General features: G+C 37.9%; 1 protein-coding gene across 1 annotated transcript in view; it reads right to left on the reverse strand.

Moving 5' to 3' along the window:
- Positions 1-15,734, reverse strand: part of cacng2b (calcium channel, voltage-dependent, gamma subunit 2b) — a 36,955-nt gene that overhangs the window by 7,709 nt on the left and 13,512 nt on the right. The window contains exon 2 of the mRNA XM_077570479.1: positions 8,333-8,416. Coding sequence (XP_077426605.1) covers positions 8,333-8,416 — 84 coding nt within the window. The remainder of the gene's footprint in view (positions 1-8,332; positions 8,417-15,734) is intronic.

Genomic DNA, 15,734 nt, shown 5'->3' on the forward strand with positions numbered 1-15,734 from the left:
GCACACGCACACACACACACCTCCCTTCATCCTATTTGTTTTAACCCCATCTCCTCTTTATTGACGTGCTGTCGCGGCAAATTGTCTCCAAGGTGGACGAGGGAGGGCTACGCAACACGCACAAGTACACTCGCGGTTTACGACAGCGAGCTTGTAGACGCTTCAATCACATTTGTGACAGTGTTGCGTTTTGACACAATGCAATAACATCAAAGGCCTTTTTGACACCTCGCATTTGGATTCAATTTGAACACACACACTTGGTCTTGATCTTGTTGGTGACTTTGAGTCCATTTTATAGAACCCGCTGACACAGGAGCAATCTAGTGCGAAGAGTCCATGCATGAATTTGCATGCTGCGAATGTTAAAGCATTAATGTAGTTTCTTTATTAGTATTTCAGGTACTTTTTACTCTCCATACTTTTTTTGCCGTGCATACAATTTACACTGTTCAAATTTCAACTTGCTTCAAAAATTCACACCTTCCTGTCAATATATTGTCTGATGACAGTTTTCGCACAATTTAATGTTAAATATCAACTTTTCCACATTCATTTTCAATGGGACTGACTTTGACTTTTTTGACCGGTAAACAGGAGTCGATGGTTCGAGTCCCACCTTAGACAGATTGCAGTTCAAGCTTTCTTTTTATTCATTTATCATTCAACTACAATTAATAATTTGTCATTTTCACATAATGCATTTTTCAATTGAATCCACACGCATTCAAATCTTAGCATTCAGCTTTCAGCATTCCCACGCAATTTCTACGGAAATGTCTCGTTAAAGGTGGCATTTTCAGTGATAAAAACAAAAAGCTCATATATGTAACTATTAACATATTTTGGTGTGAATGAAACTAACCAATCAGAGACAGTATGTGTAGCGACCAAGGGATGCGTTGATTGCCTCTCATGTTTTAATTGATCATACATTTGAATGAATACAACATCAAACCAGTGACATTTCATTTTGGCAATATTCCCATCATGGAAAAAGTCAAGCTGGCAATGTAGCTGCCTTAAGCGGGACTCTGTGCACGCATATTAGTGAGCTGGGGGCGTTCCCTGGGAGCAAATATGGCAGGCCACAAATGCAAATTTAGAAAACTTGTGAATTTCTACAAAAATCAAAAGGTAACAAAAGCTTGCAATTGTTGATTTAGATAACAAACGCGAGCACAAATGCATCCAATGGGAAATCGTTAGATGTAGTCAATACAAAAATTATTCATCGAGTACAATGTATTTGAATTGAAAGTATCAGATATTCAAATGTGTATTTAAGTAATCGATTGAAGGTAAATACTAACATGCAATTGACTTTGACATCATTTTACCTTCCTTTCATTGGATAATACAGTGGTTCACTTCTTGTTAAAACTGTTGTACGCTAAATTATAATAATGTACATGTTGCGCAACACCTCCCACTCCCGACATCTTGTCTGTTTCATCCCCTTCACATATGCTGCATTGTGTGTGTGTGTGTGTGCGTGTGTGTGTGTGTGCGTGTGTGTGTGCGTGCGCGTGTGTGGTCTTGACTTATGGTTTCATTAGCTCCGGTAAAGGAGAGCCTTTTAATTGTGGCTGAATTATAGAGGGGGCGGAGGGGGCGCCATGGGAGCTCCCTCTGTGTATGTGTGTGTGTGTGTGTGTGTGTGCGCGCTTTATCCAAAACACACACACTAACAGTAAGCACAACAAGACACACACACATTCATCGATCAGCCGCCCACCCACATCCTCGCTCGATCCTCCCGAAGTGGGGTGTTTTCCGTACACACTATGTACTACCTACGCTTACACACACACATACACGCACACGCACACACACACACACGCACACACACACACTGTCCACCCACGTGGGAGAGCCCAGCAGCAAAGAACATGTGGTTGTTAAAAACGCAGCAAAACAGCTATCAAGGAGACAGGAAAATTGCTACCGTACTGTCACAACTGCTAGCATGTTAGCGTTTGATTAACTCTGGTTTGAAATAGTTCCGGGTTACAGGGGATAATCATGTAATATGTTGCAGTAAAAACTATTCTGACAAATACTTTTTATTCGAAACAGTTTATTTAAGTAACTGTAACAGAGTAAATGTGGTTTCTATACTCGTGTTGCTATCTTGCTAAACGTTAGCATTTTCCGTTTCAAATCAGTCCCAGGGCACTTTGACTTTGCACTTTCTGCACTGAAATTGCTATCTTATGTTAGCATACCAAATGTTCGCATTTTATTAGTTCTAATCAGAAATAGTACCCGACCCCAGGCCATGATGTAAAATCTTTATGGATCTGCCTTAGCACTTTTGCTTTATGCTAGCATAACACCTGTTAATTCAGGCTACATTCACACTGCTGGGCATGTTGCCAAATTCAGATTTTTTGCGAAGTCCGATCATTTTTTATATTCATACATATTTGCACGTAAAAAATGGACCATCTGTGTGGATAAATTCTACTTTCGCCACAAATGTCAACTTATGCTTCATGTTTCAAGTGGGATTAAATCAAGTCAACACAAATATGCTAAACTACATATCTGATTCAGCGCATATTTGGCTTTTAATGACATATAGGTCGGCTGTGTACGGATGAGTGTTCTTACTGTAGGCCCATTGGATACCTATCAGATTTATATCCACACATGAAAGTGGCCCGGGTCAGATTTGAACTGTATTGTTCACACTGCATGAAAAAACATCTGATACATAGAGAAGTGTATTATTGCATTTAGTAAAACTAAAAAGTAAAAAACTATTTTCTTTTCTGACAATTAAAAAAATAATAATTCTGGTCTTCTGAATATTGTTTTTCTGTTTTACTGTATTTATTTCTGTCATAAAAAATATTCCTAAAAACAGGGGAAAAATCTTATTCAGAAAAACTGAGTATTTTTTAATTTTTAATTTTAACCAGTAAGTGATATAGTTGAAAGTATGTTAGAGGTATCCGGGAAAGTGTCTGCCATTAGCGAGTCTGCAACAAGTCGCTTAGAGTTCAGAGGTAAAAATAAATAAATAAATAAAATACTAATAAGTAATTTTTTTTCCAATTTTTTATAAATATCCACCCTCATTTTTCGGAATATTTTTTTTCTGTTTTTCAGAGTAATTTTCCTCCTGTTTTTCTAAATATCCCCCACCCCCATTTTTCTGAATATTTTTTAATGAGAGAAAAAAATATTCAGTAAAACAAAACCAAAAAATATTCAGAAAAACAGGAGTTTTTTAAAATGTATTTTTCCCAAGTGAATGCATCCATCCATTCATTTTCTTAACCGCATTTCCTCACAAGGGTCGCGGGGCCAAGTGAATGCAATACGCTTCCATAGATACATGTTACATATTATCAAAAAAATAAAAATTTGAATTGAGCTGCAGTGTCAACAAAGCACTTTAGCCTTAGCACTTTTTCTTCCTCTTGTTGCTACATGTTAGCATTTTTAGACCTGCAGTGTGAATCCAGCTTTTGAGGGCTCAGTCAGTCGGAAGTGACAGTGACATTATGCAGCGTGGTCACAAAGCAAATGTAAACACACTCGACCAGGCGTGAGAGTGTGTGTGTGTGTGTGTGTGTGTGTGTGTGTGTGTGTGTGCCAGTGGTTATCAAGACACATTACTGGTGTAAATGGTGATATGCCTCCATGTCCACAAAAATAGCCCGCCGTGACATCAGCCGGACCAATGACGTCATCACCATCTGATGTCACGGACCCCCCAAAGCTCCCCACCTCCATCCCGGGTCGTATTAACATGATGTTACCAGGACCCGGCCGTCTAATTTTAGCAAGCGAGCGCACGTCAGAGCAAAATCGGGAAAACTTGTATCGGAACAATTTTTCCTGACGTCAGTTTGAACAGATTAGCGTCTAAGATGCGCTTTGAAGGTCAAGATAGGATTTATGTCAGTAAAAGTAGGCTGATTTGGACTAATATGAAAGACGTCACGGATTAGTCAACTCAACCGTTCATTGCAAAAGACCAGAGGAAATACGTACACTCTTGAGGCTAAAGTACTGGGACAGAGCTCAAAGCGAGTGTAATTCACACAAGGTGCATATTTAGCGATCAAAACAAGGCTTTCATTTGTATACAAAAGGAATTAGTGTCATGCTAAATGTAGATTCATCACCACTGCAGGTCAAAGGTAGCCAAAATGAGGATGCCAATAGTCCAGCAAGATAAGTGATAAATAACTAGTCTGAATCTTAATACTACTACATATTTTTAATATATCTAAAATGTTTGAATTTAATTTTAAGAATAATGGCAAGCTTCAATTCAGAAAATAAAAAACAACCCCTTACCAAAGTGCAAATTTCAACAACAAAAACTTGAAACAAATAATTTAAATAAAACAAAAAACAAACAAAATTCTTATTAAGATAAACAATTCTGAATGATAATTTAGATAACAAACTTGTCAAGGTGAACTTAAATAAAAAAAATAATGACACATATTTTTTTTTATAAAAAACTTAATGTGTGTGTATTTAGATAACAAAAATGCAAATTTAAAAAGGAATATTCAGAAAAACTGAAAAAAATAATTACTCAAAAAACAAAAACAAAGCTCTCCCCCAAAAAAGAGTTTTTTCCCTCAAGTGAATGCAATACGCTTCCGTAGAAAAAAAGTACAAGCACAAATTTAGACAAAAATGCTAAATTGAATATGGATAACAATCTTTTCAATGTGAGAAAACAAAATTTATGAGCCCAAATGTCAATAAAAACGTAAATAAAAAATTCAGATAAGAAATTTGTTAGCGTGAATTTACATAACAAACACTTGTAAGTATGAAAGTTGATTACTAACCTGTGCATGAATTTAGATTAAAAACTTGTCGGGAAAATTTTAGATATACAAAACATCGAATGCTAATTTAGACAAGGACTACGTAAATTAGTTGAGGTGGAAGGACAGTTACTGATTTTATATATATATATATATATATAAAATTTCTCTTGTATTCATCTGGTTGTCAACACATTGAAAACATATTGAATGTTTAGCGTAAGTCCAAGACTCCGCTGGAAGGCTCTGTTGCGTACTACGGAAGGGTGGTGGTGGTGGTGGTGGTGGTGGTGTGTGTGGTGGTGGAGGGGCGTGGGGGGAGCGTGACGCCGTAGGGGGGAAGTTAGCTATGTTTCTCCCTCGGTGCTCATAAAAAGGCAGGCTGCTCTCGCTTACATAATATCCACATGTACGCATCCGACGAGTTGGGGGCGTGGGGGGTTATCCACTTGGAGAGGCCGAAGGATGATGATGATGACAATGCTGACATCAAAGGAGACTCTTTTTTTTTTTTTTTTTTTAACAGAATTTTAAAACAGTTGCCAAAATTAGGTGAGGATCTATGCTTATAAAGTGGGGTTACGTTATGAAAAAAATAATTGAACATTGGAATGCGCTGCTCCTCAGAAGCTAACGCCAGCAAGGTTATCAGCTCACGCTAATCAGTGCAAACACTGCAGCTCTGCTTAGCTGTCAGCTTTGATTTAATAGTGGTTCACTTGGTTGAAAATTGCGGATCTTCCTCGACCCTAGCTTGCAGGTCATGGCCAGAATGAATTGGAGTGGGGGCGTGGTTATGTAAATGAGCCCAATTGTGACGTCACTCTTTCGTACCCTAATTCCGAAGGGCTTGCTCACAGATACGTTTAGGGAAATACTTACTTACTTTTTTTTTCTTCTTTTTTTTCCTTCTTTTTTCTGGAGAGCTCAGTATTCATTCGCTAATTTTACCGATTTGACATGTCATTTTTTTACTAACTTTACTTGATTGTTTAACTCTAGACACAAACATTTGTCTACAAGCCATTAAAAAGTCACCTTTATATTCCGTATATGCCGCTTTTAATACACATCTCCCAACAACCAGTGAAGATGTTGACTGCGTTACTACACTCATGGTGTCCAAAATGAAGGCCTTACATTTATAAATAGTTCACGTTTACCATGGTAACACAAGCAAAAGGCAGAAATGCAGCACAGATGGCTCACGTGAGCTTGAAAACACCAAACCAAAGATAAGAACGCTGACTTTCGTGTTCACTTTTAGGTTGAAGCTCAAGCTATGTAGCAATAAGGACGGCTGTCACACTCTCTTGGCCTTCCCCCTACAGCGTTTCCCGTGCATCTGCTTCTGCACAATGTAGGTCAGCGGACACCAAATGCACTCGCTTGACACGCAAGATGACCAAAGACATGAAAGCAGGACCTCGAAAGTCGAGCACAATGGGTGTTTGAACGCTGTTTTTTAAAAAAAAAATTTTTTTATTAGGAAGCGGGTTTTCCCTGTTATTAATAATGGCAATAGAAATCAAAACATTTTAAATGTACAGGCAAAAGAGACATTTTAACTGTCAGCAGTCAATTGTGTTGTCAAAGTCAGCGCAACTAAAGGAAGTACGGTCGGGAGTGAAAGTATCACAAACTGCGTTATTAAAATGAGGAGAAAGGAAAATAAAATGATGATACATAAGGATATGTGTTTCAAATAACAATATAGTAAGATATGGAGCTAAAGATATTTTGCTAATGTAACAATACAGGCCCATATGTTTCTAAAATGACAATACGTACAGATAGATTGCTAAAATGTCAATACATGAAGAACGTATTATGTAGATACGTTACTAAATGATGAGATGTGAAGATACGTTGCTAAAGTGACAATGTTGCTAACATTTACCAGGGCTTAAAATATGTCACTGAAATTTTTGGTGAAACTATTTACTGGATGCCAAAAAGATCGAGTATACATGCGGAGCCTTTTTCTTTTTTCTATTAACATGCGGAAGAAGGTCTAATCTATGCAAAATGGTCACAGCGACACAACGGCCCCATTTTAAGACACCTATCTAATCATTAAGAGGCTTAATCTAACAAAATCATGTTTACCAAAATAACACATTTCGAGTGTGACGGTATGGGAAGACACGGTGTAAAATGACGATATGCGAATATAAGTTACTAAAATGACGATACGGAAGATATTTTACTAAAATAATACAAGTTTATATGATGCTAAAATATCAATATGGGAATATATGTTACTAAAATGATAATTCAGAAGAAATGTTACTAAAATGACAATATAAGTTTATATGATGCTAAAATGATGACATGGGAAGATATGATAAAATGACATTGTAGGTATATCTCATGCTAAAATGAGGATCCAGAAAGATGTTACTAAAATGGCAATCCAGAAGATATGCTACTAAAATGACGATATAAGTTGATATGATGCTAAAATTATGATATGGGAAGATACGATATGTTGCCAACATGACGCTACTGGAAGCTAGCTTGTAAAAGAACGGAACGGGAAGATATGTTAGTAAAATGATGATCTCTGCAAATATGTTCCTAAAATGACCATAGGGGATGATATGTTTCCTACGAGAAGATACGTTGTAGAACGACAGGAAGGTATGATACTAAAATGACAAGATGTTGCTAAACTGGCAATATGTACCGTACCTAAATATTACGGACCGGTAATTATTAGATCACAATGCGTAGTTCTATGTCATGATCATTTGGGAAGATGCATTTCTAAAATGATGACACGCGGGAATTCATTTGTTACTAAAGGTGACAAAAATTCCGATTTTCGAGCAAACGTGAGAAGGGCGGGGTGGTGGGGTGGACACCCGCATGGCGATCCACGCCATAAATCCCGCTCATGCCCGTCACTCCGTCTATCCGCCCCGCCGCTCGCCCGCCATGGACCAGCTGTCGGGGCCTCGACGGGGATGTACAAACAGATGGGCAGGGAGGACACCAGGGAGGACGGCAGGGAGGACGAGAGGAGGTTTGACCCACATAACGCAGCCGCCTGGCAGTATTTATAGACCAAAGTGTCCTAATTGGCGGGCCGCTGGGAGACGGCGACAGCCTCGCTACCCTTCTCCTTGCCCTTCACCTCCCCAAACGTTACCCTCTTGTCACGCAGTCCTCTTCCTTGCTGCCCTTTTGTGGTCCCGTACTGTCTTTAGTGGTCAATGTTGACGCCGCTCAACTTAGCCTGAACTTGATCAAAAGTTCAAGAACAAGTTTTCTGACAAGGTCTGCCGATTTTTTTGATGTCCAACACAACATCGAAACAATACACGATCTTTGGAAGCACCTTTCGTAGATGATGGTATGCTCAAATGACGGTACGTAAAAATGTATAAAATATAACAATGTGTAGCTAAAATAATGATACATAATACGTTGGGAAAATGACGACAACGATATGTGACCATATGCTGCTAAATTGGCAATACATGAAACCCCGCCCCCTTCGATACAGATCAGGTTGGACTCACGTAAGAAGTACTCTGAAGCGTCGGCCTCGTAGTCGGCGTCCTCCGGGAAGTGATCGATCTGTTTGCACATGCCTTTGAAGGAACCTGACAGACACAAAAAGAAAATGTCATTGAGCGCTTCAAATGGAAGAAACAAGCCTGTAAACAGGCGCCGTCTCACGCGTGGTATCGTCGGTTCGATGCGTGCGAATATATTTTGGTCACGCTGCCTTCAACCCGCATCACGCTCCTACAGACGTGTTTTCGGCTTACAGCTAATCCCGCGGGCTCTTTGAAAGACTCAATTCATTATTAAATAAGAATTAGGACAAGCAGCACATATAAGCGGAGTAGAGCAGGAGGGTGAAATAAAGTAGCCGGCACTTTTATAAGCCTTCCGAAACAGGGCCCTTAACTGGCCTTGATTAGCGGCTCATTTGTACAAACGTTGTTTTGATGCGTGAGGATAACACGATGATACATGAGGATACGGGTTCGGCAATATATCGTGATATTACAGCGCGCAATTCTCCAATCGATTCGATATGCGTCCCAATCGATTTTTAAACATACATTTCTTATGGGAATATTCAACAAAACGTCTTGCTTAGGGTTAGGATTCACACATTAGGCAGGGAAGAATGTTATATGAATGGAACATTAAGCCTTAACATTTGATTTCAGTGCAGTTCAAACATGACACAGACTGCAACCTGTTTGTTAAATGCAGTGGCTCAGTTAGAAGCCTGACGTTTCAGATAAGTAAATACGTTTTCATACAAATCTTACAGTGTACATGTAGTTTACTGATTAGTATTTTCTAAATTTGAGTCAAAAAATAAATAAATCGCGATAATCAATTTATAGATTCGTATCGGGATTAATCGGAATCGAATCGTGACCTATGAATCGTGGTACTAGGCAATTCACACCCCTACTTAAGGATACGTTACTAAAGTAGCAATTTGGAAAGACATGTTTCTAAAATGATGACACGGGAAGATATTATTCTGAAAACAAAACACGGGAAGATCTTTTACGAAGATGATGACACTTGCTAAAATATGCATACAGTAAGTTGTGATATTAAAATGATGATAAGCATAAATATGTTACTAAGAATTTAGATAATAGGAATATATGTTGCTAATGACCATACATAAAGAAATTATACACTAAACTAAGCTTCAGGAAGATATGTTGTTAAAATACGTTGCTAAGCTGATTACAATACATGTTGCCAAAATGATCGTACGAGAAGATATGCTGCTAAAATAATCATACATGAGAAGGATACATGGAGAGATTGATGGCCTTCTGAAACGGGCCCTTAACGCGCCTTGATTGGCAATCGACGAGTACCTAATATTGTGTCCCATGAAAGGGTGTCTGGACTCCACTTCCTGCCCAATTTTGTCATGAGTGCGACAAAGGAAGTCCAGAAATAAGATGAAGATGAATAGACGTCGTTCACTGCTGGGGACGATTGAGCCACAAAACTCAGTCATCTATTTAAAACATGACATCATAACGTTTATTTATTTTATTTTTTTAATACCGGAAATCTACTGTTGAGCTCTTGATGTGATTTAAAACAAAAGTGCTCTCCACTCTTGGCAATCTATGAAGTAAGCACGAACCCTGATGGTTTGGAATGAAATCCAACATCAAAAGAATGAGCGAGTGGTCGTGTCAACTCATCTTTGAACATTTCCGGATTATCGTACTACATCCAGGCAAGAAGCCTGTTGACTTTTTCAACAGCATCTTCTCACACAAGAAGACTGAGGTCGTCTTAGTCTCACGTGTGGAAAGTCAAAATATCTAAAATGACGATAATGGAAATATATGTGGCTAAAGTGAAATGCTAAATTGAGGACAGGAGAAGATATTTTGGTAAAAAAATGATGACACAATGGGACACTTTGCTACGTATAACGGTTATGTCAAGATATATTGCTAAAATAACCACGTGTAAATATACGTTATGTTGTTCAAATGATAATGCGTGAAGATATTATGTTAAAACAAAAAATATGTTTCGATATTTTCCTAAAACGCCGATGCAGGAAGACTTAAAAGTATCACATTTGTGCCTTGAGCTGTGCTAATTGTACAATGAGGATGCCTGCTGCTGTTCTACATTAACGGGTCTTTAACAGCACCGGGGGTCGGCCAACAAGCTGCCCTCTGATTGGCTGGGGTCACCGAGGTCGCATTCCATTGGTGTAAATCATTGCGGGAAACGGCTGAATGGAAATGTGAGTGATGGAGATGTCCTGGCGGGCCTCACAATAATAGCATGTGCTCCGTGTTTAATCGCACGTGCATTATTTAGCGGCACGCTGATATGATGATGATGGTACGGCTCCGCGCTGACACGGGAGGTGGAGGAGGCGCTTCGTTGCGTTGCAAAGCAATGCAGGGCGCACACAAAGAAGCGCATTACACACTTTGGAGTGTTTTTTTTTTGTCGATTTTCTCTCATTATGTACAGTATGCACGCATTTCTTTGATGATTGCGTAATCACTTATCGTTATTGTTCGTGATCCTCATTTATGTATCGTTGTTGAGTATTTTCATGTATCATCATTTGCATCACCGTTTTATCCAACTTACCCAAATCTGAACTTATTGCCATTTTTGGTATATAATTTCCCCCACAACTTCCCATGATATCATTGTAGCTGAATGTCTTTCATATCTCCAATTTACTAACATATTTTTCCGTAACGACATCTTTGCCACATGTCCTTCCGTATCGTCATTTTGGCAATACATATTCCCACATCATAATTTTAGCCGCATCTTCCAGGATTGTCACTTTAATACCATTCTAGTAGTAATATGAAGCTATTGTTTCCAAAAGGACGAGATAAGACGATACGTTGCCAAAATGTCGATAACTGAAGATATCCACCGTCTTGAATAATACACAAGCCGGGAGGGCAAAGGCAAGTTTCCATAAAAAGCACGGCATCATCCGTGTATGCATTTCACACCTCAGGAGGCTGCTAAGTTGTCGCTGCGTTCCCATCCCGCGTCGGACATGTCGCCCACATGAACGCCTCGTGTTGCCTCTGAATACTTTATACAAAGTGGCCTTTTGTGGCTCGCCGCGCCGGGAAAACACAGCAATGCTTTTTTTCCCCTTCCAAAATATGCCTGTCTGCTACTCGTGTCTCCACTAAAACACTTTGTGGCCGACATGGCTAACTCACAAAAACGTAGTTTTCCCGAAGGTGTTTTCAAGGTGTGTATTGACAATCACAAATATAAGCATGTATAAAAACATGGCATTTTGCCTTCAAACTCGGGGTTAGAACGACTTATCAGCTGGGCCGATTTGTGACGCCGATATTGAACATTTTGAGCAATATCGGCCTTTTTGAAGAATCTTACGGCAAATAACGGATCAATTTTGAAACTTCAGGGAACTCCTTATTGACATTTTCAGTTAACTCTATAAAGGGATGCTGCTGAAGCTTGATTTATTTATTTGTTCACAGTCTTAGTAAATAGTCACGAAAATGTAATCATTTCAGATTTTGTAATTGAGTAGAAAAATATCCATGAAGGTAAACAATACCGTGTTCCATCACTATAACACGGTTGACTTTGCGCAGCCTCGCTGTTTCATGGATTTTTTGGTGCAATTTTGCATGCATTTATTTTATTTTTTTTACTGTAATGTACCTATTTTATAAAATTTCTAACGGTTTGAACATTGAGAATGAACATTGAGAATGTTTAAGCAAATAAGTAAGAACATGTAAATGCCTTGATGAGAAAAGTGTATAAACTGTGTGTTGAGGGGTTTTAGAGCCTTAAAACATTTATAATAAATGTAAAACATAAAGTTAACTACTTTGCGGATTTCATTTATCGCGAGTATTTTTTTTGAACCGAACTTCAGAGGAAAACGAGGGAACGCTGTATACTCATATTATCCTTTGAAAAGCGCCGTATAACTATCATTTTCTTAAAGTAATTAGAGTGCCTTACATTAATGTCACTTTTCTTCTCATTCCAGCATAATTCTTTGCTCAAAAATATTACAAAATTATTATAAATTCCGGAATTGAGTAGGAAATGATACATAAAGTTAAGTGGCCTTCTACTTTTTATCAATTGAAAGGTCTCCAAATACCAAACACACAATTCTTTAAAGACACAAGATTTCATGCCACAAAATGTTTGCCGTTTCATTAAAACTTTAAGTATATTTTGACATTAGCTCCGTATAGTCATTGATATTTTCAAATGTCCTTCTAAATATCATGTTAAATTGTCACGAGAGCAGACTTCTTCTTTTGCTGTAAAGATGTGACCCTTCCTTCAGATTATAAAATGTACCCTAATTCTGGTTACTTAATTCTGTCTGTTAGCGAGAGCCACCACATCGTGATAACTTACATTGATTTTTCTGCATTTGGCAATTTATTATTATATTATATTATTAGTATTAGGGATTTTTTTTAATGGGCTTTAGGTGAACTGATGAATACACACACGCTCGCACGCACGCACGCACACACACACGCACATACACACACTCACCCACATACAAAAAAATAAATAAATATATATATATATATATATGTGTGTATGTTTATATATGTATATATATATTAAAAAAAAAAACATTTATTAAATTTTTTTGAATGAACAATACTGAGCTCTCCTGAAAAAAAAAGAGAAAAATAAATAAAAAATAAAAATAAATAAAAAAAAGATTATAAAATGTAATTACATTTTTTTTGTACCAGGCTTCTTCCATCACGATAAAAAATGTAATCCTTTCAGAGTTTTAGTAGGTACGTAAACACTGTGTGACATCATCCATCAAAACATATCAACGTCACAGACATACTTAGGCTAATTTTGCAACAACAACAAAAGTTACAATTAAAAAAAGACGGAAAAACATCATTAAATAAGATATAGTTCGTTTTTTTTTTTTTTATAAAATGGCTCTCTTTTGCATTTACTAATATTTTTTTCACACTTTCCCCAACCGTTCAGTTTTCTTCCACTGGTAGTCTTACTTTTGGCACAAATTCTTACTAAACTGTCACGGGATCAGGCTTCCTCTTTAACGAATATAAAACAAAATGATGTCAACTAGCACACGAGACTGTAACTTCACGGCACAGGTACATTTCCACGGAAGATATAAGCGCAGATTCATGGAGAATGACACTTAATGGGCCGAGTGTTAAAGAATTTTATCGGTTGGGCAGAGCTAGCGCATCATTTCTTTTGTCCGACTCGGTCACGCTGCTTCACCTTCGCTTAGTTTAGTCCAAATATACTCCGACGTTGTTTGGCTTGATGGCGGTCGGCGGATGTTTGTTTTTATCACGCAATCAGTGCATTACATCGCATCACACTTAATGTGTACGTTGGTTTAATGTTTCGCTGCCTTATTTATGCCTTTTTACAACCACCGGACGCTAAAAGGCTTTGACATTGGCTATTAAGACGGGGAAGGTGAAGTGGCCACAGGACGGTAAAGTGAATTTAATGGAAATAAACGACTGGCACTGACCTCGGATTAGTCAGAGTAAACATGGACATGCGCTACATGATATAAAGCAACTGTAAAAGAAAATACATCTTTTGTTTGATGTATTTTGGGGATAACAGTTCAATAAAATTGACATATTTACGCGTCTAAATCAATAGAAACGCATCATTTGGATGATGTCAACATTTCTGGTTCGTGATTGGATACGAGCTAACCAATCACAATCGCAAGTTGATTTGCATGATGTTCATATTCAAAATGTTACATATAAGCTTGGTAAGTTTACAACATGTTACAGCCATACTATCCTGGCGTCCACAATAACAAATAAAAACATGAAAAAAACTTTCCATGTTCTTATGTGGGGAAAAAGAGCAAAAATCTGTCAAATAAATGAATAAATTTTGCCCAGCTGAGAAACTGCGGGTCTGAAGGGGTTTGTTGGAAAGAAGGAGGCTCTATAACAGAGCCCTGGGGAACACCGGTGAAGTCGGACATTGCAGTTGAATGGTCAGACTGCAATGAAATTGCCCTCAATGTTGTTTTTCTAAAAGTACAATCTGGAAAAAGTCGAGTTACACCCTCCAGCTCAAAAGGGGAAACAATTTGGCATGAGGTGCGATTTCAACATCTGTGACAAACGTTTTGGCAAAACATGAATTCCCAGCCCAAATGTTGGGTGTTGTGCGGATCGAGCACATCACTTTATCCACATTATTTGTTTTTGAATGAGCAAAAACTTAATGAACTCTACTTTCTTTGTGATGGACTGAAATGAATGACTTCATTACAGTTTGGAATTACAAAATGTCGAAAAAGTAATGACCTGTGAATACTTTCCACATGCGCGATGATAGTTTTTATTTTTTCAAACACGCTTGCACTGCGGGGTTAATCGTGGATACAAATCTTTTTTTTTTCTTTTGGACGCAAAAACGTTTGGTGACGCAGCGGTATGTTTATGTCGTTGTTTTATCCTGATGCTCTTTTATGACAGTGAATCCACACTCATCTTAATTTGATCTTAATGGCCTTCATTTGTCTATCGACTCACTTGAGCTTGAATTGATGACTGGGAATTAAGCGGGAGGCCACTTTTATTGTCCGCTGAGCTCCAGCACAGGGCGAAGACCCTAATACTGACTCCAACTGTTCATATTGGTGTTCATATTAATGACTTCCTCAAGTTCTAAAATAAAGTTAAAGGTTTTCAGTCAATGACAAAAAGGGTCAAACTCCCCCAGAATTGCTGTAAAAAAAAAAACATAACAGATGAATAATTTTTCCACCTTAAGACAGGGATGTGATTTTTCCGCTAATTCGCGGAATTCCGCTTTTTTTATCTCCCCCCCAAAAAAAAATATTCCGAATTTTTATTTTTATTTTTATTTATTTTTATTTATTTTTATTTTTTTTATTTTTTATTTTTTTTTGACATTTGTGGTATGCTCTAATATGAGTTACTTTTCATTTGGTCACGATACAATTATTTGTTCATGAAATTTGAACTCTTCAACATTATTTATGTGTTAACTTAGTAATCACATTAGTTAGATATGATGATATTCTCAGTGATAGTTTTTAAAAGCAAAGGCAGTCCAATGTTTTTGAATGTGACTGATTTTGAGTTGACTAAAACTGCCATTTTATATGGGATAGTTCAATATACATTGAAAATTTATGCTGTTGTTTTGTCTATTTCTTTGTCATGTGAGTGCATTGAAAGTACTTCAAAACACGGAAAACCCATGAGCTCCGGGGGGCTCCGCCCCCCTTGTCCCCCCACCAGGGCACTGCCCTGGACCTAGCTAAGAGAGAGTTAAGAGTCAATATATTCAAAATACTTCCTTCCATACATGTCAAATATGGACCATATTTTAGAGAGTTCTATC

The sequence above is a fragment of the Vanacampus margaritifer genome, chromosome 7, assembly GCF_051991255.1.
Source record: "Vanacampus margaritifer isolate UIUO_Vmar chromosome 7, RoL_Vmar_1.0, whole genome shotgun sequence".
Classification (NCBI taxonomy): Eukaryota; Metazoa; Chordata; class Actinopteri; order Syngnathiformes; family Syngnathidae; genus Vanacampus; species Vanacampus margaritifer.